At 43.4% G+C, this 25990-nt stretch overlaps 2 protein-coding genes across 2 annotated transcripts in view; one reads left to right on the top strand and one right to left on the bottom strand.

Annotated features, from left to right (window-relative positions):
* The window catches only part of GNS (glucosamine (N-acetyl)-6-sulfatase), a 31299-nt gene extending 27308 nt beyond the window's left edge, over positions 1–3991 (bottom strand). Inside the window, exons 1-2 of the mRNA XM_063133935.1 lie at positions 3651–3991; positions 126–185 (exon numbers count right to left, since the gene is read on the bottom strand). Of these exons, the coding sequence (XP_062990005.1) occupies positions 126–185; positions 3651–3824 (234 nt within the window). The 5' untranslated portion in view covers positions 3825–3991. The remainder of the gene's footprint in view (positions 1–125; positions 186–3650) is intronic.
* A 3090-nt stretch (positions 3992–7081) lies between these two features.
* The window catches only part of TBC1D30 (TBC1 domain family member 30), a 49291-nt gene continuing 30382 nt past the window's right edge, over positions 7082–25990 (top strand). The window contains exons 1-2 of the mRNA XM_063133934.1: positions 7082–7511; positions 20736–20900. Of these exons, the coding sequence (XP_062990004.1) occupies positions 7124–7511; positions 20736–20900 (553 nt within the window). The 5' untranslated portion in view covers positions 7082–7123. The remainder of the gene's footprint in view (positions 7512–20735; positions 20901–25990) is intronic.

Here is a 25990-nt window from a genome sequence, read left to right as displayed (position 1 = left end):
ACTTATCCATCAACCTCTGAAGTACTGTCCTTCCCCCTTTGTGTTTTCCTGCACAATCAACTTGATACGGTAAAATAATAAACTTCGCAAAAGCAGACAGAGGCAAAACCTGATTTAGTACTTACTGCATTTGAGAAGGTTATCCCCATTTCTGCAATCAGGGCACTGGTTTTTTTCAGCGGTGTCTGTAATAAAGGAAATATAAAAAATAAAACCAGTAGTATGGAAGATTCATGTGTTTGTAGTTGCAATACTAACATACTTACTGTATTTCTTCAATTCTAAGACACACTTTTTTCCCCATATAAACATCTCTAAAAACGGGCTGCGTCTTAGAATCGCAGGTGTGTTTTAGGGTTTTTTTTCCTGTTGGTGGTACTGAAATTAGTGTGCGTCTTACAATCGATGGCGTCTTACAATCGAAGAAATACAGTACTAGAGAGTAAACCTCACTGAATACAGTGAGGCTTTCTTCCAAGTCAACAAATATAGGATCACATTGTTCAAATTTACCCCAAATATACACGAGTACTAATACAAATTCTAGCTAGAACAGAATATTATGTAATTTTTTCTTTTTGTTCTTCAGCAATGAAATCTTTAAAGACTTGTATCTTAAAAGAAAAGCCACATTTATTACAAATATTTATAGAGTTCCATCATCTCTTTACCAAAGCACCCATAGTGCCAAACAATATAAAAATGGAAATCACAAACACAAAAGTAGTATTTAATTTCCACAGCAATAGTATTTCAATTGCTGGTATTTCAACTTTCGAAATCTCAGTAACCTCAAGTCTGTATTTTGAACATTTCCATTCAATAAAGCTATCATTCTTTAATTTGATTTTCTGTTAATTCAGAGTTCTCACTTGTCTTTAGAATAGAAAACCAAAGTCACTGTTTTAATATCTTGCGACAGTGATCTTCTTCAAGTGTTACAGTAATTTTCAGCTGTATTAATAAAATTGACCAATAAGAAACAGACATGCCTTACTAAGACAAACACATCCATATTTGAAAGTCAAGCACCTGTAATATAAAAGAACCTTTACAGCACAATTATATGCATGCCTACTCAGAAATAAGTGCCATTGAGTTCAATGATCATACCCAGGCAAGTGTGCATATACTTTCTTTGATTTTTTTTTAAATGTCTTCATTGCAAAAAGCAACAATTGTGACAAGTCACAATATCTATTTATATTTAAGGACATTCATGTTTTTTTAGTTTCTCCATGAAGGAAACATGCCACCACAGTGAGGCCAGTGACAAGAAAGTTTGTGCATGCTGGAAACCAAGTTATAACTTAAGAGTAGTAACCCATTGAGTAATAGTTGTAGTAACCAAGTAACCTATTGATTCTCAAGGAAGCTCCATGTTCATTCTAGGAACCAGAAGGTTTTTCTATTAGCACAAAGTCACTTAAGCTGACAGCTCAACCCCTAGAAGGCCCAAAAATAGGTTAACTGCAATGGCAATTTTTGAGGCTTAGGTTGACAGCATCGCCTTTCTACAAATCAAGTTCTTGCTGGATCCTTCTAACAAGTAGGAGTATCCCTACCCCCTGCATTACTTCACCAGTGGATTTATTAAACAAGTAACATTGGCAAAATATATTCAATCAGTTTAAGAAACCATTTCTGTGTGTGTTAAAGGTCCGAAATCCATTACACTACAAAATGTATCCCTATGCAATTTCTCACAAGTGAATTAGCTTAATGGGGTATAGTGGAAAGGGCAGTTCACACAACCTGGCCCTGAGGAAGTTGTGAGCAAAGCCTGCACATGTTGTCTCTCATATCAAGACAAGCCAGTGAATCTTTATAATCATATCTTTATTAGACTGTAAGCCTGAGGGCAGGGACTGTCTGTCTTTTTTGCTAAATGTAAGCCGCTCCGAGAGCCTTTTTTGGCTGAGGAGCAGGGTATAAGTATGATAAAATAAATAAATAAATAAATAAGCCAACTTATGCACTTCCACTGCCATGCCCAACACTTAAGTTCTGGTATGCTGCCACACACATATCTTTTTTAGCACTTGCAGGGGAACTTACCAAAGGCTGATCCTGCACATTGTGGTATGTGTACACAACCTATTATCCACAGGCTTGAAAGCCAAAGAGTACAGCCTTTTCAAGCCCCTTTCCTGAAGTTACTACACACCAAGACATAAGAAGAGCCATGTTGGATCAGATCAATGGTCCATCTAGTCCAGTATTCTGTTCACACAGTGGCAACATGCTGTTGACCAGGACACCACAGACAGGACAGAAGTGCAACAACAACCTCCCATGCATGTTCCCAGCAACTGGTGTATAGTACATAGGCTTACTGCCTCTGATACTGGAGGCAGCACATAGATATCAGATATAGTAGCCATTGATAGCCTTCTCCTCCAGGAATTTATCTAAGCCCCTTTTAAAGCCATCCAAATTGGTGGCTGTCACTGCATCTTTTGGTAGCAAATTCTACAGTTTAACCATGCGCTATGTGGGCATTAATCTGTCCTGAATCTCCCACCAATCAGCTTCATAGGATGACACCAGTTTCTTGTATTGTGAGAGAGAAAAATGTCTCCCTATCCACATTCTCCACACCATGCATAATTTTGTATGCCTCCTTTTTTCCCAAGCTAAATAATCCCAGCTGTTGTAACCTTTCCTCATAGAGGAGATTCTCCTTTGATAATTTTAGTTGCATTTTTGCAGCTCTACAGTATTATTTTTTTAGGTGTGGTGACCAGAACTGTATACAGCATGGAGTACCAGAATGACACACAATATTCCAAGTGTGATTGCACCATAGATTTGTATAAAGGCAGCCCACACAAACCCCCAAGTTAAGGTACATAGTACCTAAGGCTGTCCATGTTATTTGGGCACCGGAGACAGAAAATCTCATAAGTTCCTTGGGAGCAAAAATACAATAGTGACAGTATATAAAAATGAAATAACCAATAACTTGCCAGCCCTTTCACAACACCCCAAGTCAGCTGCCCAAGACTCTGATGCTATACACCAAATGGCCTTGTGCACAGGCACCAATAAAGACATTCCATTCCTTTCTATACTTCCCACCTTTGCTTATTCCCTTCCAATTCAAGCAATTCCATAGAACTGGGGTGAAAACACAAGTATGGCTTTCTGCCATGCTGTGCAACACGTACCTACCTATGCATGTTTATTCAGAGGAATTATGTCCCACTAATTGTGTTCAGTGGGGCTTATTCCCAGGTAAGCAGCACTGTATTGCAATCTAAATCTGGTTAGTATTGGGTGGTGGTGGTGGAGAGAAGAGAAACAATCAGTGAAGGCTGGTGGCTCCTATGTCAGTGGGGCAGTGAATCCACTCCAGATTTCAGTCAGAACTCTGAAGGAGCTAAACCATGCTGGGAACTAAACTAAGCTTGAATAGTCTCCTCCACTGGATAAATGGGCCTCTTGAAAAGCACACGAAAGGGAAGAAAGAGAGCAAGCCCACCCGGCCCCCACTTCCTTCCCCACCATAGCAATGACGGGGCTATTTTGTTTCTCATCTCACCCCCACAACCCCTGGGTGGTCAAGCCCCCACTTCCCCCTCCTCCACTTCATTACAGGCCCCCCAACCTCTCAGGGCCGGGGCGCGTCAAGCAAGCGCAAAGATTACCATTCCGCCCAGGCAGGAGTCCTGGTCGTCTGTGAGGATTAGCACCACATTGGGCTTTCGCCCCCGCTTGATGCCGGCGGCCTCAGTGCCGACCCAAGCACTGGAACTGAGGGCCAAGAGGAGCAACAGCAGAGGCCAGGCAGCAGCAGCGGCGGCGGCGGCGGCTCGCGCCATCCTTGCACCCGAGCCAGACGTGTTGGCGGCGGTGGTGGAGGAGGAGAAGAAGGCGCTCTTGCACCTGAGCAAGAGAAGAGAGTCACGACCAAGGATGCGCGCTTCCCTACGCTACCCGCCCCTTTGATAAGCTGATGGACGGAGCCCGAGCAAAAGCCAGTAGCGGCGGCAGCAGCATCACATGACCGGGAGAACTCCGGCAGCTTCCGCGACAGCCCTAGTCAGGCCGCCTGCCCCGCCCACTGTCTCTTTACTACTCCCCGCCCGCAACCACCAGATGGCACACGCACACGCACACGCACATACACACACCCCTTCCTTCCTCATATAGGTTCATTTGTGCCTCAGGCTAGGAAGCGTATGGCGTTGTCAGGGCCAAAACAGACATGATTTTAAACTTCTGTGTCTAGCAGCTACGTCTTTTGTTCATTTTTACTCTGGCGGTGTGTGTGGGGGGGAGAGCCCTATTCGAAGCAGGGTGGGGAGGCCATGGTGGCTTTAAGAAAAAAAGGGGGGGAGATCATGGTCACCCCCACCCCTGCGCCTGCTCCACAGCTTAGATTAAAAGAGAACCAAGACATAACTGCTAGATACAGATTTAAAGTAATACCAGTTTCGCTCACACACACCCCGAGCCAAAATAAACGTTCTTCAAATCAGAAGCTTAAATCCACCGCCCGCCCCCACTCCAGAAGCGCCAAGGCCCCGATCCGAATCAGGACCGCCAGTGTTGACAATAAGGTAAATAAGACAGTCACGCATACACTCCTCCCCCAACACACACATGCACTTTCACACGAAGCAGCCCTGTCATGTAGATCCAATCTCATGCTCTTCAGATGGGTTAGACTACAACTTGCATCATCCACAGGGATGAGGCATTTGTAGTCCCACCAGGTTGCGGAGGGCTACTGTATAATCTGTGTAGCAGTCTGTAGTGAGATGTGAACCTGTCAGATAGATGACCACTACCTCTGGAGTCCTTGCTTGCGCTACTGCCAGCTTGGTAGGAATGCAGTGCGGCACACACTTCTGAAATAAGTTACATAAACAAGAGGAAAATAAGGAGTAGGTGACATACGTCTTACACCTTTCCATTGGCTTTTTTCTGTATTCATATTAGCTTTGTATGTTGTTCAAAAAGTCAATAACACTAATTATTCAAGTTTGTAATAACAACCCTAGAAGAATGGCAATGGTGTGAACATTACAAAATATGTTGATACAAAAATGAGGCTTTTGGTCTGTGATAGTTTATTCAATAGCAGTGTGATCCTACTCAGAAATATGCCCTGTTGAGTACAATGAGACTTACCCAGTAAGTCTGTATTAGGATTGCAGCGTAAGTCACTATTTGGTCACTGAAGTATACACAGATTTGAATTAGCCCTATCAAAGTAATGCTAGGCCTAACTTACTATCAGGCTGTTAGGACCAGTCCAACAAGTAAAATGCTGCAACAGCTGCCTGTGGTGCTCTTCAATCCATCATTTGGTGCATTCAGGGCTGTTCTTTTGTCACATGGCAGCAGTGCAATTATTTCCTATAGCAAATAATCTTGTGCTCAAATTTGGCTGGACGCTGCCCACTTCCTGCTGTCCTTGATACACCCTATATCCAAATAAGCCTTGGCATGTATGATCTGGTTATGTTTGCACAGATCTGTCTGAAGTTGCTCAAAGGCGCCCTCTACTGCCTGAGCATCAGTAAGGTTGTTCTTTTTTAATCACTGCCAGACTGTGATTAAGAAGCTGCACCTGTTGGTTTAGTCGGGGGGGGGGGGGAAATCCCAGGTCTTTTTTTTCCTGTGTAAACATGCATGGGATTGTGTCCTAAGAGCCCTTCAAAAGACAAAAGATGTGAATAATAAAATGAAGAACAAAGACAGAAGCCCTGTCCCTTTTGCAATATGTTTCCATTCCCCAACCCCCTTGTTTATACCATGCAAACAATTTCCTACTCAGCTTGGCACATTCCCCCACCTCTGCCAGGCACTCAGGACAGGTGAACACTCTACATGTGTATCCTTTCCCAATACAACATCTCCACTCAGTTGGGAGGAAACCAGCTGTTGAATTTTCACCTGGATGCCAGGAGTGGGAAAACACCCTAAAGGCAACACTACTAGGGAGTAAGTCCAGTTATTGGGACATCTTGAAATAAGCATATTGATAAATAAACATCCACTTTGTCAAACAGTGCTCAGACCTTTAACTGACACACATAAAAGTGGGAAGTGGAACCTTAAACACTAACAAATTGTCAGTGCAATCCTAATCATGTCTGAAGAAAGTTCCACTGGGTTCAATGGGACTTACTCCCAGGAAAGTGAGCACAAAATCATAGCCTCATTGTGACATAAGCGTTTGATTGGAAGTCTCTTTCTCAGACATATGAAATGTTATCCTCAGTTGACATATATGTATACCAGTACAAGCACACATGCATTTTGGGGGTATATTTGTTGTTTCCATGTTCTGATATTATTTCGATGTCTTATGACTTTTTTATTGTTCACATGTGACACTTCTATGCGGAACTATAAAGGACCTTGGAGATCATTGGCTGCCCAGACTCTGCTTACATATCTCCAAGGAAGGAGAACCAATCATGTTTAAAAGCAGTGTGTTCCACTGCAGAGCAACTCTCACTGTTAGGAAGTTTCCCCTAACTTTGGTCGAAACAGGAATATCAGACAAATGTAAACAAGATGAAAACGGTAATTAGTGATGACACAACCACCTAACTATCTCCAAAGGGCAGCAGTGTTAGTCTTCAAGGTGCCACACGACTCTGTGTTGCTTTCACAATCATATCTCTTTTATCACAATCATATCTCATAATCGTATCTAATAGTTGCAGTGGAAAAGAGAGAGAGAGAAACACCTTGCTCTGGATTAAGTCCTAACAGAACAGAATCAAACTCGACATTAACTTCTATTGCAGCAGCTTCATGGGAAGTTTCCTTTTGAAGTTTAAGAGAAGAAAGGTGACTGGAGGAAACGCGATTGGCTGGTAGCGGCAGGTGCATCGTGCGGGGTTGTTTGGAAGCCGGCACCTGCGGGGCGGGGGCAGCGATTGAAAGCGGCGCGTTGTGTTAGCAGGGGACAAGCAGGGAAGCGACACTTGGCAGGCGCAGCAGCGCCTTGTTCAGGGAAAGGAGGTGTGTCCCCCTCCCTTCCTTCTCCACCCCCATTTCGTGGACAATGGGCCAAACCCGGAACTCTGGCCCTGCAGCTGTTCGGGCGGCCAGCGCGTTGCTCTCATTCGCGGCGAGAGTGCCGTGAAGCGGCTCCGGAATGGAGCTGACGGAGGTCAACCTGGCCGACGACGGGGATCCTGGAGCAGGAAGGCGCAGCAGCGTGGAGGAGCCCGCCCGGGTGGGCAGCAGCGCGGACAGCCTGCCGGAGGAGGAGGAGGACGACGAGGAGGAGGAAGAACAGGCGGCAGTGGCGGGCCGGCGCAGGAGGGCCAGCCGCGCTTCCTCGCTGGTGAGCGGCCTCCTGACCGAGCTCTACAGCGTGGGGCGCGCCCCCCACCGCGACAGCGTGGACAGCTCCACGGAGGCGTCCGCCGGCTCCGACGCCTTCCCCGGGGGCCGGGGCAGCAGCGCCGAGTCCCGCTTCCTGCAGGAGCTTCAGCGGAGGCCTGGCCAGCGGCACCAGAGGAAGTACCTGACCCAGAAAGGTAAAGGAGGCCACCCCCGCCGCCCTCTTCACCACCTTGGTGCCCTCCAGACTACAACTCCTAGCATGCCTGACCATTGGCCATGCTGGCTGGGGCTGATGGGAGCTGAAGTCCCAAACATCTGGAGGGCACTAGGTTGGGGAAGCCTTCTATAGCCCTTACCTGTCCTGGGGGGTCTCTGTTGCTTCGAAGCTGAAAGGAAGGGGAGTTATCATTGATAGCAGTAAAGGCTTGTCTTATTCTGCATCTCCTTATTTGAGGGCACTGTGCCCAGTAGCTGTTATAATTGTACAGGATATATATATATATATATATATATATATATATATATATATATATATATTAGAACAATAATGTTTAATGTACAAAAATAAAATATAAAGATGTCACTCCCATTTGAAAATAATACAGGGCCTCAGCCTCTTCAAACTGCCTGGGTCAATTGAAGAGGCTGAGGCCCTTTATTATTTTCAAATGGGAGTGACATCTTCTACCACATAATTGTGGGAATTATAAAGTCAGCCCAATTAAGTCTCCAGGGAGCATACAGCAGCCTGCATTGGCCACTGATGAAGACCTTGTGTTGAAACGCGTTTTGCCTTTTTACTTCACGTTGTGCCTGATAGATTTTATTCTTGTGCAATATGAGGTTGCACTTTTAAAGCAATACTATTGTTAACCTTTATTTTATTTTTGTACATTAAACATTATCGTTCTATTGTGTGTGTATATATATATATATCTATATATATCTTTTTGTTTTGTATTATATGATTGTTTGTTAAGGACTTCACCTTTTCTTGCGATTGCATAATTGTACAGGAGCCCTGCCAGGGAAAGAAAGGTTACAAACCTCTCCTGGAAAGTAGGGAGAGAAATGCCTCCCCTTAATAACTGCTGTTCTTGACCAGGAACATTGCACCAGCCTTGGATGTACAGTGTGCAGATAGGCTATAGTTACTCAGTCTGGGGTAATGCTGTCCTTCATGGGGAACCATGGGTCCAGGGGTCAAATCCCTCCCTCCAGGGTTTCCCAGGCCACCCCCTTTCACCCAACCACTGATCATTTGGTGGTTTCCCATTCTAAAAGATTGAAATTTCTCTCCTAAGGTTTGGTTGCTGGCAGTAGAAGTTATAAGCTAAAATATCCTGGTGTTTCTTTTGTTGGTTTTCGTCTTGCTCCTTTTGCCTTTGGTCCTTTTTTTTTTTTTATAATAATTTTTATTCATTTTCAACACTATATAAACATAGATAAACATTTCCAAAATATAACTGAAACTAACACAATAAGAAAAAAAAATACATCAAATATCTGCTGCATACATATTGAATAATTGTTGAGTACAAATATCAAAAACTATTACATATGCCTTATCACACTACAACATCTTCATTCTTAACATAAATGTGCACCCCCCACCTCGGGATCATTCTTGAGTCCAAAATCTAATCATTTCTTCTGCTGGTGGTTTCCCACTTCCCTTAGTAAACACAAACACTAGGAACTGTTTCCAGATTCCTTCGAACTCATTTATTTTAGTTACGCCTTTTCTCCACTTAATATTGCATGTCAGTTTATCATTAATGGCTATGTCCCATACTACTTTATACCATTCCTCAATAGAATATTCCCCTTGGATCTTCCAGTTCCTAGCTATCATCAATCGTGCTGCAACCAACAAACTCGATATCAGCTTTATAGTTCCTTTTCCACACTTTATATCTTCAAATAGTGACAGCAATGCTATTTTTGGTGTTTGTTCTATTTTCATTCCCACTATTTCTTCAATTTCTGAAAACACCATCTTCCATAATCTTTGTACATATTTGCATTGCCACCACATATGTAAATACGTTCCTTTTTCCCCACATCCTCTCCAACAATTTGCTGAATGTTGATCACTTATCTTATTCAATCTAACCGGGGTTAGGTACCACCTCCATAAAATTTTAAAATAATTCTCCTTTATTCTTACTGATAAACTTCTCAACACTCTTTGTTTCCATAGTCCCTCCCAGCTCTGTCGCCCTATTTGTATCTTCAAATCTGATTCCCAAATCATTTTCTCTGTATTCTCTCTAAACTCCTTCTCTAACAATATTTTATATATTTCACTCATTAATCCTTTTGAAACTATACTACTTCCTTTTCCTTTCTCCTTACTTACTACTAATTCTTCAAACCTCGTCATCTTTCTGCACATTCTATTATCTTTAATCCACTTTTTATTCCATTGTTCTAATTGACCATATTCTAGCCAAGATAGCTTCTTCTCCTTTAACAAATTTTCCATATCTTCTCTTGTTTTAATATCTCTTACCCAATCCTTTAATTTTATTTTATTTTTCTCTTTTAATATTTTACATAATCTACCCTTTAGATCCTCTGGGAAATTCTTTAACATTATTATCGGTGCTAAGGGAGAGTTGCTCGGAAGCAGCTTCCCTTTAAATTTACTCCAAATTTCCCATTGAGTCCTCAGGAGTGGATTATCTATACTTCCAACCCACTTTCTTCCTCCATCTTTAAAAAAAACATTCTCCAGATTCATCTCTACCTTACTTATGATTTTTTCTTCCATCCAATATAAATCTCCTACTCCCATAATTGCTTCTACAACATGTCTTAATCTATTTGCTATTTGCCTTTGGTCCTGCCAATTTGTCTTTGACCACGTCCACTGGTAGAAGGTGGGCCATAAGAGCCTTTACAAAATTCAATTTGGACCTAGGATGAAAGAGGTTCCCCACCCCGATTCAAAAGTTGGCTGCTTTTCATTTGTCATTTATTACATTTCTATACTGCCAAAACCCATTAAAATGCAATATTGTACATAATATAAAACCGTTTCCATACAAACATATACGGTATATACAATTTCAAAATCAACAATAAAAATCCCAGGGCCCAATTAAAATGCTAATTGTCTGAGATTAGAGGAAGATCTTAACCTGGCACCAAAAGATAATAATGTTAGTGCCAGGCAAGCCTCACTGGGAAGATCATTCTATAATTAGGGGACCACCAATGGGAAAGCCCTCTCCCTTCTTGTCACCTTTGTACCCTCCCTTGGAGGAGGCACCTGGAAGGGGGCCTTAGATGATGAGCATAAGAAGCTGCTTGAGAAAAGGCTTCCATCTTTTGTTTTTCATTTCTCCTCTATTATTTTTCAGATAGGCTTCAACAACTGTGTTCATGCCCCATCTTAAGAGCCTGTGTTCTCTTTGCTAAGCAAGTCTTTTTCTTTCAGCTTTTCTTGATAGATCATTTCTTTGGAACCCTTTATCATGTTTGATTTTCTTTAAAGCATAGGATAGAAAATATGCCCCACCTCAAATACTTCCTGCTGCCTTATCTGTTACCATTTTCACTGGAATAGTGCTGCTGGGACATGCTCTGGATTTGTGGTGGTGCTGCAGCTGCTCCAAATTCAATCAAGGGTGGCTGCAAAGGTTGGCATCAATGAAGAAAGCCAGAAAATAATAATGTGAAAACAGTTTCAGACTTCCCTTATCTTGCCATCATGACTTTTCCTGAGCCTTCAAGGTATGCACAAGAAAGCTCTTAATTTGCCCCTGGAGCTAAGCAAATATTTACTAGTAGGGAGATCTTATGCCTTGACTATAAATAACTATGCCTATATCTGTCAATGACACTATTATAATGTGCCTTTCTGCAACTTTGGCATAGACCAAGTTCATGCAGCACAGGATCTGAGGGTTGGGAGCTTTCCCGCTCAGTGCTCACCATTTCCATTTTTCAATATACAATCTAGGAATACCCCATTCCTAGGTTGATGTTTGAACCCATAAACTCCTTTTAATGGATTAAACAACCCAGAGTTAACCTAACCATCGCTCATGATTAAACAACTCAGGAATTGGTCATGACATCCAAACTGGATCATAGTGTCATTGATTGTTCTATTGATGCTTGCATAACTGTTGATACAAACTGTTGTTTTGTTGTAGGTATTCTTGTGTTAAGATTGGTTGGCCCCAATCACACTTTTCTCTTCCCCCGCCCCCAGCTATCAGCTTATTTTGTGCTCCTCTTCTATCCTCAGCAGGGTGAAGTATGTTTACTATATTTGTATGCTGTCCAATTACAAAATGTGGCTTCCAATTCCATAAACAATTGATGAAAATAAAAGAAAATCAATAACCATAAAAAAGTTTAAACAGCATAAAACCAGTGTCAGAGAATAAATATAACAAATATTCATAGCAGCCCCACAATTCTCACAAGTCTTAAAACTGCCAAAATATCATAGGCCACAGCTAGACCTAAGGTTTATCCTGGGATCATCCAGGGTTCACCCCTGCCTGAGCACTGGATCCCCTGTGTGTCACCTAAATGAATAGGTTTGACCCCTGAATGATCCAGGGATAAACCTTAGGTCTAGCTATGGCCCTAGTCATAAACGATATTAAAAACCCAGAAAAAGCTCTTCATCAAATGCAAGAAAAGACCAGAATGTAGGTGGTGCCTCTCTGGGGTGAGCATTCTACAACCAGGGTGCCACCACTGAAAAGACCAGTTCTCTCTAGTAACAAGGTTCTCTATAGTATCCAGAGAAGGGTTCTGAAGAGGATTTTAAGGTTTGGGTAGGTATATATGTGAGGAGGCAATCCTTCAGGTAACCTGGCCCTGAAGTGTTTTGGGCTTTGAAGTTTTAAAATATTGGTTAATAGGAACAACTCTGCATGCTTCCAGACATTAGTGGACAATAGAGAACATGTTGTATCAACAAGCACTTGTCTTATTCATACTCCTTGTTATCCTGCAACTTGATCAATTCTTTTTTCTTACACCATATCATTCCTCTTCAACAAGCAATATGGTCTCTCTCCCTGACAGAAGCAAGTAACAATATGTCATGCCTTCACTTAATTTCACTCACGTAGCCAGCTTTAGGGGGAGCTTGTAATTAAAAGAGTTAAAAGTCTTCAACAATGTATATAAAATCACTAATAAAGTAAATTGAGTTGAATCATTCTAAACTGACTCTAGTCTGTGTTTATTCCCTTTAATACTACATATTGTGTTACTACGCTTTCTTTGTATAAGGCAACACTGTTCAATTGCCCCCCAAAATGGATTGAAAGCCAGTGCAGTTGACAAGTATTGACCTAATATTGTCATACCACCCAGTTTTGCTGCCCTATTTTGGACTAGCTGAAATTTCTGGATGATTTTCAGAGCCAGCCCCTTGCATAATGCATTGTAGTAATCCAACAGGGAGGCTACCAGAGTGTGGAAAATTGTAACAAAGCTATCTTTGTCCAGATAAGGTCACAGTTGATATACAGCTTAATAAAAAGTGCTCTTAGCTACAGGGCCACTTGTGCCTCCAATTACATTGCTGGATTCAAGAGTACTCCTGAACTGCAGACCTGATCCTTTATGGGGAATGCAACCCCTTCCAGAATAGGTTGAACACAAGCCAATAACAGCACCTCTGTCTTGTCTGAATTGAATCTTCGTTTATTGGCCCTTATCCATTATTGTGCTCAGGCACTGATAGCCTGCTGTGACCATTTTGTGCAACACTTTGCAGATAAAACTGATTGTATCTGTGCCAACTTAGATACCATAATTCATACAGGTCCAGCAGATGTAATTCTGGCCTCTGCTTGTCCAGTTTTAATGGATACTTTCAGTTTGTACAGCCCAAGCATGTGGACAGGATCCTTGGAGAAGTAAGGCCTACCATTTTAGTGCTGAATCTTTGTCTTTCCTGTCTTATAAAAGCAGCCAGGTGTGGACTGGCTGAGTGGGTAAGGGTAGTGGTGAATTCCTCTTTACAGCAAGGTATGATTCTGCTTAAAAGAGGAAGGATTCTGCTTTAAAAAACAACAACACCCTCATCATTTCATCCTGTCCCTGTTTCCTTATTGGATAGTTGTACTGTTATAGTTTCTTTTCCCAAACTAAAAGATTTAGGGTTTAAGAGGTATTGCTTGTGTAGTGGTCACTTACATTAAGTGCAGTTATTACCTTCAGTTACTCATTACATATTAACATTTTCCTTATTTATTTTAGCTAAATTCATGAATAGTTGCCATTAACAAATGTTTGTCTTTGATATCTGCTTTTCCCACTAGAGGGTGCCTTATATGTACACATTATATAAGTAAAATTAATAGTTCTTCATCGTGGTCTCTATGCATCACACATATGGGCTCTGCGCCTGCGCTGAGACCTAGATCGGAACCTCCAATAGCTAAGCGACACGCTTTTGGGCGGGAACCCCTCCCTCACGCCACTGCGCATGTACCGTGGGTTCCCGCCCTTATCTCAGTTTTTTTCCGTCCGCCATCGTGCTAGACGCTAGTTTCTATACCTCCAGAAAAGAACTATTTCAACCTCTTCTACTTAATACTTTATTATACTTACCTTTTCTTCTTCTATCTTTTTCTCCTAAAAAAAAAAAAAAAAAAAAAATTAGTTAGTAGATATAGTACAAACTTTCAACGCTTCGGCTGAGGCGAATGGCAGTGAAGGCCCCATTTCGTAAATGCGTGTCCTGTGGGGCTAAACTCCCGCCTACGGACGGGCATTCTTTGTGTGTACTCTGCTTAGGAGAGAGCCACAAAGTTCAATCGTGCCACCACTGTATGGCGTTCACAAAGCAGACGCGCAAAAATAGAGCAGACAGACTTCGCTCTATCTTGTGGGAGAAGGCGCTTCGAGCTACCGAGCCAAAGAAGGCCAAAATGGACAAACCACCTACAAAAACCTCCGATACTGAACTTGAAATATCCTCGTTCGTAGTAGGAGATGAGACCGTGGCGCACTATAGGGCTGAGATACCCCTCACGCCAGGACGGTCGCTAGCGAGCTCCGCGGCTAAAAAACTTTCAATAAAAGCCCGGACTCCTAGATCCTCCGAAATGGAGAAGAAGAAGAAAAAGAAGAAAAGGCTGGAAAAGTCCTCACCGAGGCATTCTGGAAAATCAAAATCCAGCAGTACCGTGCCGACCTCGCTACCGACAGCGACGGCAACTTCTTCGGTACCGAACCAGCCATCGATACCGTCTATGGTATCGACACCCGCTAGGAAAAGACAACATGAGCCCCCGAGCCTTTCAGAGGGGGAAATCAGAGATTCGGCCTCAGCGGCCTCAACACGAGACCCGGCACGCCTCACAACAACAGATGAGGCAGCCGAAGTGCCTAGACTTGGAACCCCTAGACCTGCTCCAGTTGAAGTGCAGCAGTCTCCTAGGCCGGATTGGGATCGATCTTCCCAAGTTGCTTACTATAGACCTGAAAATAGGTACTATGACTGGGAAGGCTATCGGCCACACGACTACCTTCCCGAGGGAAGGAGGCTACAATACCCTCCGGAAGCATATTTTGCTTATCCGCCGCCTCCAACAAGGGTCTGTCGAATGCCGGTGGCTCCTCCGTTGTCTCACCATTCATCGCCAGCATCAACCCTTCGACGTCGAGCCGATGCGTCTCCGCATCGACCAGCACCACAACAAGATCAAGCGCTGCAGCCTATTCAACAGCAAATTGAGGCGCCCTCTTCACCAGACAATGACTACCCTTCGGATTCGGAATCTGCACTCTCTATCGCTCCATCAATCCCATCACCAGAAGACGCGGTCTACTCAACTGACCCAGCTTCGCCGTCGGATGACTCTGGGAGATTTGCTGAACACGTCCTAAGAATGGCTCAATCCCTAGGTTTAGATATTCAAAAACCAGAAGATCAGGTGCAAGACAAGATCTATGATGTCTTCCATACCGAAGATAATGCACCGGTAGCCATCCCATTGCCTCAAACGTTAATACAAACTGCCCAGCTAGCATGGAAGACTCCTACATCTAATCAGCCTAATTCTAGGAAATTAGAGTCTATGTACAGAATTCAAGACAAGGACGCGGGTTTTTTATTACAACACCCAAAACCCAACTCCATAGTTGTGGAATCGGCACAAGGCCGATCACAAAGAACCCACTCGGCACCTACCGACAAAGAGGGCAGGAAGCTCGATGTAACTGGGAGGAAAATCTATTCTTCCTCATCACTTGGCATCAGAGCAGCCACTTATGAGGCAACAATGGCCCGGTATCAACTATTTCTTTGGCAGAAGATAGGGTCACTGTGTGATCATCTTCCAGAAGATAAGAGGGAATTAGCCAGGGTATTTCAATCTGAAGCTACTGCCATAGCCAGGCAGCAACTGTCCACAGCGAGACACCAGACGGATTGCCATTCCAAGGCTATGATGGGCGCCGTAGCCTTAAGAAGACACGCTTGGCTCAGATCTGCTAATTTAACAACGGAGACCAAAACCAGAATTGAAAGCCTACCCTTTGACGGGGAAGGACTTTTCAACTCCAAGACGGACGAGGCACTAGATACCATCTATAAGGCCCGTACGACAGCTAGAAGGATGGGTTTCAATGCACCATCCCAACAATACAAACCGCGTCGTTGGACAAAACCACCTGCCCAACAATACCAAAACAGGCCATATTATCAACCCCATCCTAGGCAACAACAACAGCAATTGCAGAAGAAGAGACCCTTCCAAAGTCGATTCCAAGGGGATAAACGTCAACCTGACTTTAGCAAAAAACAGCGGGTTTGACTCCCGTGCCCCAAATCTACCACCATTTTTGAACCGCCTAGCACCCCATTTCCATCAGTGGGAGTTAATAACAACCGACTCCTGGGTGCTCACTATCATCAAGCAGGGCTACGCCATCGAATTCGATGTCCTTCCTCCTCCTTCGGGACCGAAAGTAACAGCACCGTCCGCACCTCTTCTCCTAGAAGTCCAAACCCTACTATCGAAGGGAGCTATCTCCCCGGTGCCACCACATCAAATCAACCAGGGATTCTTCTCCCGCTACTTCACGGTCCCGAAGAAGGATGGCGGTCTTCGACCTATCATGGACCTAAGAAATCTAAACAACTATATCAGCCCCAAGAAGTTCCGTATGACAACGGTTTCTTCGGTACTCCAACTCCTTCACGCAGGCCTTTGGTTCGCGGTGGTAGATTTGAGGGATGCTTATTTTCATATAGCGATCAGGGAATCACATCAACCTTACCTGCGATTCGCCATTGGAACTCAACAATTCCAATTTTCCGTTCTTCCTTTCGGACTTTCGACGGCGCCCAGGGTCTTCACGAAGACGATGGCAGTCGTCTGCGCCCACCTAAGACAAAAACAAATTTTCATCTATCCATACCTGGACGACTGGCTGCTGGTAGCGGAGAACAAATCCACGCTACGAGACAATATATCTACGACCCTCAATTTATTGAACTCGTTAGGCCTCTGGGTCAACGAAGAGAAGTCCATTCTAACGCCTCAAAGGAAGATAGACTTTATAGGGGTGACCTTATCATCCCTGGATGGCAAAGCTTTCCTTCCTCTGGCCAGAGCAAAGACGCTTCACGACTCCATCGTCGATATCGAGAAGCGAACAAGACACTCAGCCTGGACAATTCAAAGGCTACTGGGCTTGATGGCAGCCACTACGGCCGTCATCACGTTTGCGAGGCTTCGCATGAGAGTTTTACAAGGATGGTTCCTGAGAACGTTCGACCTTCGCCTCAACGCTCACAGAACTTTTCTCTCCATCCCGAAACAAGTACGGGCATCGCTGAAATGGTGGCGCTCGATGGGGAACTTGTTGGAGGGCGTTCCGTTTCAACGACCATCGCCTTCGGTAACGATCGCTACCGATGCCTCCATGGAAGGCTGGGGAGCCCATTGCAACAACCTTACTGCACAAGGGCGATGGCCCCCCTTCTTGAAGGAGGAGCATATCAACCACCTAGAACTCTTGGCAGTGGAGTATGCGATAAAGACTTTTGCCCGGATCATCGAGGGCAGAAATGTCCTGATAGCCACAGACAACACCACGGTAGTCTGTTATATCAACAGACAGGGTGGAACCAGGTCGTACCCGTTGACTCGATCTGCAACCAGAATATGGAATTGGTGTATAAAGAGGGATACTTACCTTGTGGCGGTTCATGTTGCAGGGAAGGACAATGTCATCGCAGACTCACTCAGCAGGTCCTTCCACACCGACCACGAGTGGGAGCTCGACGTCGATACCAGGGAACACCTCTTTCGATGCTGGGGGTATCCAGCCGTCGACGTCTTCGCCACCGAGGGAAACGCAGCCTGCTCCAGGTTCTGCAGCAGAGCTGGAAAAGGAGAAAATTCACTAGGAGACGCATTCACAAGAACGTGGAAAGGAAATCTCCTATACATCTTCCCTCCGTTCCCTCTCCTAACAAGGGTCCTAGCGAAGATCAGGATGGACAATTCGGACTGCATCCTAGTAACACCGTGGTGGCCAAGACAGGCCTGGTTTCCGCATGCTCTTCGTCTATCGAGACAAATTTACATCAGGCTCCCGTCGATACCGAACCTCTTGTCTCGACACCAGGGCAAGGTTCGGCATCCAGATTTGTCCACACTGAGGATGACGGCGTGGAGGATAATCCCAACGCCTCTCTCGGTACCGTAAATTTAACAGTTGATCAAATATTGATGGCATCGAGGAAACCGTCAACGAGGAAATCTTACGCCAAGAAGTGGCAAAGATTCCTGATTTTTGCTTCAAAGAGCAATCAGCCAGCAGTTTCATGTCCTATTTCTACAATACTAGAATATTTGCTGTCGCTTTACCGACAAGGTCTAAGACTGTCCTCGATCAGGGTTCACCTAGCTTCGATAGCAGCGTTCCATGACGGTGTCGAAGGGTATTCGCCCTTCTCACACCCCCTCTCGAAAACATTCTTGAAGGGGTTAAAGAATACGATACCGACCATCAAGAACGTCGTACCTTCATGGAGCTTATCTGTGGTCTTACAGTCACTGACTGCTAAACCCTTCGAGCCCATGGCTACAGCCGACCTTAGACTTTTATCATTTAAGACAGTTTTCCTGATAGCCATCACCTCTGCGAGACGTGCAAGCGAGCTTAGAGCTCTCAGAATTGACCCACCTTTTACAGTGTTCCATAGGGACAAGGTCGTTTTACGCACTGACCCTTCATTTCTACCTAAGGTGGTGTCGAACTTTCATGCTTCCCAGGACATTATTCTCCCAGCGTTCTTCCCGAGCCCAACGACGGCAATCGAGACTTCTCTCCATACGCTCGATGTAAGGAGAGCCCTAGCCTTCTACAAAGCTAGGACTGAAAGTTTTAGGAAAACTAAGCAGTTATTTGTTTGTTATGGAGAGCCATCTAAGGGCTTGGCCGTCTCTTGCCAGAGACTATCAAGGTGGATTGTAGAGACAATTAATCTTGCCTACTCTCTGTCAAAATTGGAACTGCAACAGTCAGTTAAGGCTCATTCCACTAGAGCTGTAGCTACATCAGTTGCATTCAGCAGGGGAGTCTCCCTGACAGATGTCTGCAAGGCTGCAACGTGGTCTACTCCATCCACGTTTGTCAGGCACTACAACGTGGACACTCGAGCCCGTCAGGACTGCACCTTCGGGAGAGCAGTGCTCTCGGAAGTCCTGAGATGACAGCTAACCTAAAGAGCTCTGAGGCTGGGACATGATGCACCAACCCACCTCCAAAGGTATGTCAGCTTGCTACTCGCCCATATGTGTGATGCATAGAGACCACGATGAAGAAATGCAGGTTGCTTACCTGTAACTGTAGTTCTTCGAGTGGTCATCTATGCATTCACACAACCCACCCACCAACCCCGCTTGGTGGCATATGTTATTCTTTATTAGAGCACTGTATTCATGTGTTATGATACATCTGAAACTGATTAATTATATTCATGTTTATGGGAGCACGATGTCAGACTCCTATGAACTGAGATAAGGGCGGGAACCCACGGTACATGCGCAGTGGCGTGAGGGAGGGGTTCCCGCCCAAAAGCGTGTCGCTTAGCTATTGGAGGTTCCGATCTAGGTCTCAGCGCAGGCGCAGAGCCCATATGTGTGAATGCATAGATGACCACTCGAAGAACTACAGTTACAGGTAAGCAACCTGCATTTCTCTACTGTGTTAAACTAGTGAACCACAATTCTGTAACACTTTAGATATTTTGTTTCAATCAGTGTAGTCTCTAGATAGCCTTTTAATCCACCTCTAAAGCTGCTGGTGAACTGAGATTACCCACATTATTTTGACTGCGTATATGGGAAAGAAATTGCTATTTTAAGAACAAACTTAGAATGCTGCTTTGCTTTTATAATGCTGGTGAATTTTATACTTGAAATTCTCAAATCCAGCCTGTAGTAAAACAAAGCAATCTAAGATGCTGAATCTGAATCCACACACTTAGCTGGTAGCAAGTCTCATTGAATTCTGAGTAGGCATGCATAAGACTGTGCTGTAAGTTACCAGCACATTAGATATTTTAATTTATAAAACTTAGGCCTTAGCTAGACCTAAAGTTTATCCCGGGGTCATCCCAGGGTCACTCCTGTCTGCTCCCGGGATCCCCTGTGTGTCATTTACATGAACAGGGATGACCCCGGGACAATCCTGGGATAAATCTTAGGTCTAGCTAAGGCCTTAGAAGTGCTCTTTGCCAAATGATTTTGCCTTGGGCAAAAGAGTAAATATGAAGTGAATAAACCGGTTGTTGTAGTTGAATCTTGCAAACAGTTAAGTACATAAGAAGGTATTTACTTTCTGAACTTTAATTTTTTAAAAAAGGAAAATGTTTGTCTCAAGTTGTGGAGCTGTTCAAAGGTATAAACTCTGCAGTATAGGTTAAATTCAAATGCAATTCTGATTCCTGTTCCTTGATCAAGTGCTAAAGATTTTATAGGCTTTTTTATTTTATTGTTTTGATGAGCTATATTCTAGATTTCAGTGCTGCACACATTTTGGGTTGTTTTTGACAAGAGTAGTGATCCATCAGTAATAAGTTGTTATTACTTATTATTCTGCAGTGCTCTTCTTCAGATGTGTGGCACACTATGAACACCTATGATCATGCAAAGTAATTTCCTCAAGAATATGCATTTATATAATAAGGTCCTTTTGAGGAATAGCCTAGTGCATCTTACCCCAACATGGCATCTTCCAGATGTGCTGGACTACAACTTCCAGGCTGACTGGGGATTATGGGAGTTATAGTCCAAACAGATCTGGAGGGTGTCCATTGGAGAAGGCTGCCATAGAGATTACCATGGGTGGAAATGTGTTCTCATGTTACAGGTTTCAGCTATTGGGCTTTTTCCCCTTCTCTTTGTTGATAGATCCCAACGAATTGACAACAATAATACGTGAGCTGAATTACAGAATTTGCGTCCAATCAGCAAAACTACTTCGCCTTCTGAAACAAAAGGACAGGCTTTTGCATAAAGTGCAGAAGAATTGTGATATTGTGACAGCCTGTTTGCAAGCAGTTTCCCAAAAACGGAGTAAGTATTGTTGTGTTTCTTAATCCAGGAGTATAGTACATGTTGTATTCCAAAGCATCATTTTGCTTGCATTAGTATTTTAAGAATGCTTTTTAGTCCAGGAAAAAATATTTCAGATTTCTATAAATATTTAATGCATGTGGAACAGACAGGGGACTACTGGCTCTTCATTCCAGTCAAAGTATGCACTGTATACATAATTGATTTTGTAGAGCTGGTAGCATATTGGCCAGTATTCTCTGCTTCTGCTGCGTCTCCGATAGTTCTTTTGCACCACTGGAACATACCACTAGTGCAGCAGGAACGAACAGTTCTTGAAATAACTTCAGAAATGAGGAAAAACGCTTATTTCCACTGACCTGCCCTGTTCTGAAAATTAATGTTGCTGCTAGTTTCTGGTTGTTTCAGGAGACACTAGTTTCAGCTAGTAGTATTGGCTGAATGAAGTTGATTTTTGAACTAAATAGTTAGCTCTGGAATGTCAATTAGTTCTGGAATTACAATTCTTTTAAAAATGGAATTGTATATTTGAGGTCAGATTTGTACATGTCAGGACTTTAAGGCTGCTTCCAAAGCATACTTACTAGGAAGTAAATCCACTGCATTAAGAGAGACTTCCTTCCAAGTAAACATGCATAGGATCAACCTGTAAGTTTATTTATTTAAGACATTTTGATCCTGCCTTTCACTGCAAGGCAACTTGCACCATTAACAATAAAACAACTTAAAACTGTAATCCTATGCACACTAACCTGGGAATGAGTCCCATTGAATTCAGTGGAGCGTACTTCTGAGGAGACTTGTATAGTACTTTAAAATAAAAGGGAATTCAGCTGCAACAATGTCCTCAAGCCATTTAAAATCATAAGCTGCTAAAAACCACTCAGAACCCAAGCCATTAATTGCCATGGAAAATTCAAACATTTTCCCTGATGTCTGAAAATCAATAGATTTGGTGCCAGGTGAAAAGAGGTGGGAAAAGAATTTCATAACGGAAACAGCTACCAAAAAGGCTCCTCTCTTTGATGTCCAAAAGAAATGTCAAAAGGAAGTGAAAGATTAAGAGAGATGTAGTCCAGGTCACAAAGTGTGTTTTATGTACAAGGTAAAATCCAGCACTTAATGACAAAGAGTTCAGCATATGCTTTGAAATCACTAGCTAGGACTTAAATGGCTTAACTTTGACTGGATTTTGCCCACAGAAAGATATAAATCTGGGCATATCAGCAGTCGCGCAGCGAGGTAATTTTAAATCCTAGACTTTATGGTCTTATTTGTGTGTGGGTGTGAGGGCTTTAAACAGCCATATGTACTTCCTCAGTTGTGAAGTCCACAACTAATATCTATCTTCTTTCCCTTCCTGCCATTCAGTGCTTTACAACTGCTATGTCAGAGCAAAACTGTTTGCCAACTTTGACTGGGGGAAAAGAAAAAATATTTACTCAAATAATAGTACCATCATTATTATTATTTTATTATTATTCCATTTATACACTGCTTTTTTCCCTCTTGTGAGGCACTCAGGGCAGCTTACATGGTGGTCCTCCTTTCCATTTTATCCTCACAACAATCCTGTGAGGTAGGTTAGGCTGAGTCAGTGACTGGCCCAAAGTCACCCAGTGAGCTTCATGGCCATGTGGGGACTAGAAACAGTGGAGGCTGTTTCGATGGGTATATAGTCCATTCTGGGTTTCAGTCAGAACCAGCCAGAATTCTAAAGGAGCTTTCCAAGGTGTCAAACCCTATCCCTAAAATAAGTTCAGCAACTTTAATAGCTCCTTTACAGTTCTTGCTGGTTCTGATTGAAACCCACAATGGATTCACTCCCCCACTGAAATTGGTGGCACCAGCCTTCACTGACTAGGATCTTCTGTATCCCAGTCCATCCCTCTAACCAGTATATCACACTGACTCTTCTACAGGAATAAAATGAATACAGGAATAAAATGGAGTTTGCTTCTGCTGCCCTGATGCTAAGCATGTTTACTTAAGAATAAGCACTAATTTGTTGAAGAAAAGGATAATATATATTTAAAGTAAAAATAACAACATGCGCATCTGTAACCATGTACATGCCCAGCTAGCTGCTTCCTCACTATTAAATGTTTTTTCTTAAAAAAAAAAAGAGAGAGAGAGAGAAAGAGGATGCTGCAGCAAACAGTATTTGCCCCAGTGGGCTACCGCATGCCCATGCCAGCCCAGTTGCTTGATGTCAGGCCTTTTTGCTGCTGCTCCAATCTCTAGCCTGTCCCTGGTGCTCATTGCTCCCCCCACTTCACCACTGAGTATCAGACAAATGTTTAGACAGAAAAAAAGTTCTACTGGCTGGGGAATGCTGGGAATTGTTGGACCTTTTTTCACCTAAACATGCAAAGGATTACACCCTAAATGTTAGAATTATCAGGATTATATCAAGTATTAGTCCTGCTTAGAATAGGCATATTGAAATGAATGGTACTTAAGTTAGACTAACATAGGATACACCCCTTAGTGTAACATTGGTTGGTAGGTATATTTAATGACGTTTATATGTTCTAATACAGCAGCATGTGTATATAATGTCACTCAGGTTGTTTTCAGAAATTTTCTAAAGCTAATGTTCTTTGTCTTGTATCTTTTTCATTAACATGCAGCATGGCAGTGTGCTATACACAGGTACAGTAAATGAAATAGCATGAACGCTGCACTAAAATGAGCTTTAAAGTGCATGCAATTAAAATAATTACTTATGCTACAAAAGATTGATGTACCAATCTTAAGGTTCTGTCTCTGGGAGTGGGAGAGCCAGACAAAGTTCTCTACATGTAAGTGAAATAGCTGCTTGTAATCCTATGTGTATTTACTTGGAAGTAAGAGCCACATTGCTAATTGGGGCTTATTCCCAAAAAGCATGCGTAGGATTTCAGACTAAGCCTTGATTCTAAAAGCATGTCTGCCTTTCTTACTTCTAAGGTGGAATAACGCCTGCACGCTCTGAAGAGTAAATGTTCTCAGTCTTTGTCATATTAGGATTTCCTAAGTGGGAAAAATAACTGACAATGTTCACCTTACACTGGCTTCCTGTGCAATACTTTGCATTCAAGTACAGATACTGGCGTACAGCAGGCATGTGTCACATCAATTGTGAAGGATGCAGTAGTGCATTTGCTACTTTGTCCCAAGGAGAGAACAATCCATATTTACACGACTGATGCAGTGCATGTGTTTTTTCTTTGGCTTTCAGTTGCATGTATAAACTTGAATCTCCACCTGTCTTTGTACAAGGGTGTGAATCTGTGTATGTGGAAATATGAAAAGCTGCTTTTAATTATACTGCAAAATGATGGCACCCCTATATAGTATATCAAAGGATACCTATATGTTGGTGGCAGTGATGCCCTCCCTCCTCAGAGAAACTTGGGTTAGGCTTCTCAAAAGATGGTGGGCTGGTCAATTGACACTATGCCTCAAAATGTTCCCACTTAAATCATAGCCTGTGGGAATGTAGCCATGGGAATGTAGCCATGAGCCTCAGGAAGGCATGCACAGTTATGCTTGATGGAGCAAAGCCAGCCTGCTTGATCTCTGTACCTTCCTTTTCTATAGAGTAAAAGCACAGCTTAATGCTGCTGTTAAGGTTTTAAAGCTAAGGTGGTGGCAGCAACAACAGTTACTCTGTCCTTCTGAATGCTGGATTCATGTCCCTGTAAGCAGAAGGACTAACCAGTGTGGCTCGGCTACTAAACCCTGTGGTCTGCAGAAAGATCAGTGGTCCTGCTGTGGCAATGGCTTTTTTGTGTTCTCATACCATTTATCCATGGAGCCAAGACCCACTCAGGCCACTTCATCCCATGATCTCTTGGAAGTAAGCAGCCTCATTGATGGGCTCATTTGGTATTGCTGCCTCCCGATAAAAAGGCACTTAGCAGACAAAAAACAAAGGGCAGAACAGAATGAGCATTTGCCAGTCCCACATGCATACAAGACAATTATAGTAAAAAGGAGGCCACATTCCTTCTTAGTGAAGGGAAGAAAACAGCTTTTCTCACAAGTATTCTTCCACATAGAAATGCAAGCATAGCGCAGGATTTCAGGTGAGTTTGTTCTGTCGGTTTTGTGTTCTGTTACACAGGCAGGAGCGAGAAAGAGAGCAAGCACATCTGCTCCCAGCAATAGAGGAGGTCAGAGAGAGGGGCAGAGGGGTAGGAAGGGGGAAGAACAGGAAACTAATCACAGGACAATACATTGTAGGCTATTGCGTTCCTAAGGCTAGCTATGCACAAATTCCCATGAACTAACTACAACCCTTTCCCCTTCCTGTAACTTGCAGATGAGGTTGCAATATTCCCAACATTTGTGGCAGCAGTAATAAAAACTGCTAGGTCATTCCATCCACCGGCTCCATAGGGTTGGCAAGGAGAGCAATCTGTCCCCACCCATGTGTTGATCGACGACCATGCTAGCTGGGAATTATGGGAATTGCAGTCTCAACACATCTGGAGGGCACCAGGTTGGGGAAGGTTGAGTTTCATAGCCAAGTGAGGATTTGAACCTGGGTCTCCCCAGTCCTTGATTGACACTTTAACTCAGGCTTCCCAACTTGGTACTTACAGAAGTTTTGGACTACAGCTCCAAGTGTTCCTGACCATTGGCCATGCTAGCTGGGTCTGATGGAAGTTGAAGTCCAAAACATCTGGAGGGCAAAAGGTTGGGAAAGGCTGAAACTGCTACACCACACCAGGTCTCTGGGTCTGGAATACATCCATGTGTGGTGTCAGATAACTGTTATTGCATAATGTGCACTTTGGATGCTTACCATATGGAGGTGAGTGACCTTAATCTTTTTACGTAGGAGGTATTCTTCCCAAGGCCCCTTTCCCCTAGAAGCTGCATTAGAGTATTCCTCATTTTAGACAACCATGAATGCCTCTGTGATGTCAGCTATTGCACCAATCCCATCATCATCTCAACCCTATTTGCATGCCTAATAATCAGTGAACCTCACACTAAGAAAAGGTACAAAGAAGGCCAGAAAGCAAAGTATCAAGAATGAATGTAGCTGGTATAGGTAGCTGGGCAACCACCAGCACAGGTACAACTGAGTGTCAATG

The sequence above is a fragment of the Elgaria multicarinata genome, chromosome 9 (genome assembly GCF_023053635.1).
Source record: "Elgaria multicarinata webbii isolate HBS135686 ecotype San Diego chromosome 9, rElgMul1.1.pri, whole genome shotgun sequence".
Lineage (NCBI taxonomy): Eukaryota > Metazoa > Chordata > Lepidosauria > Squamata > Anguidae > Elgaria > Elgaria multicarinata.
The sequence above is the reverse complement of the archived record's forward strand: the minus strand, read 5'-3'. Positions and strand labels throughout refer to the sequence as shown.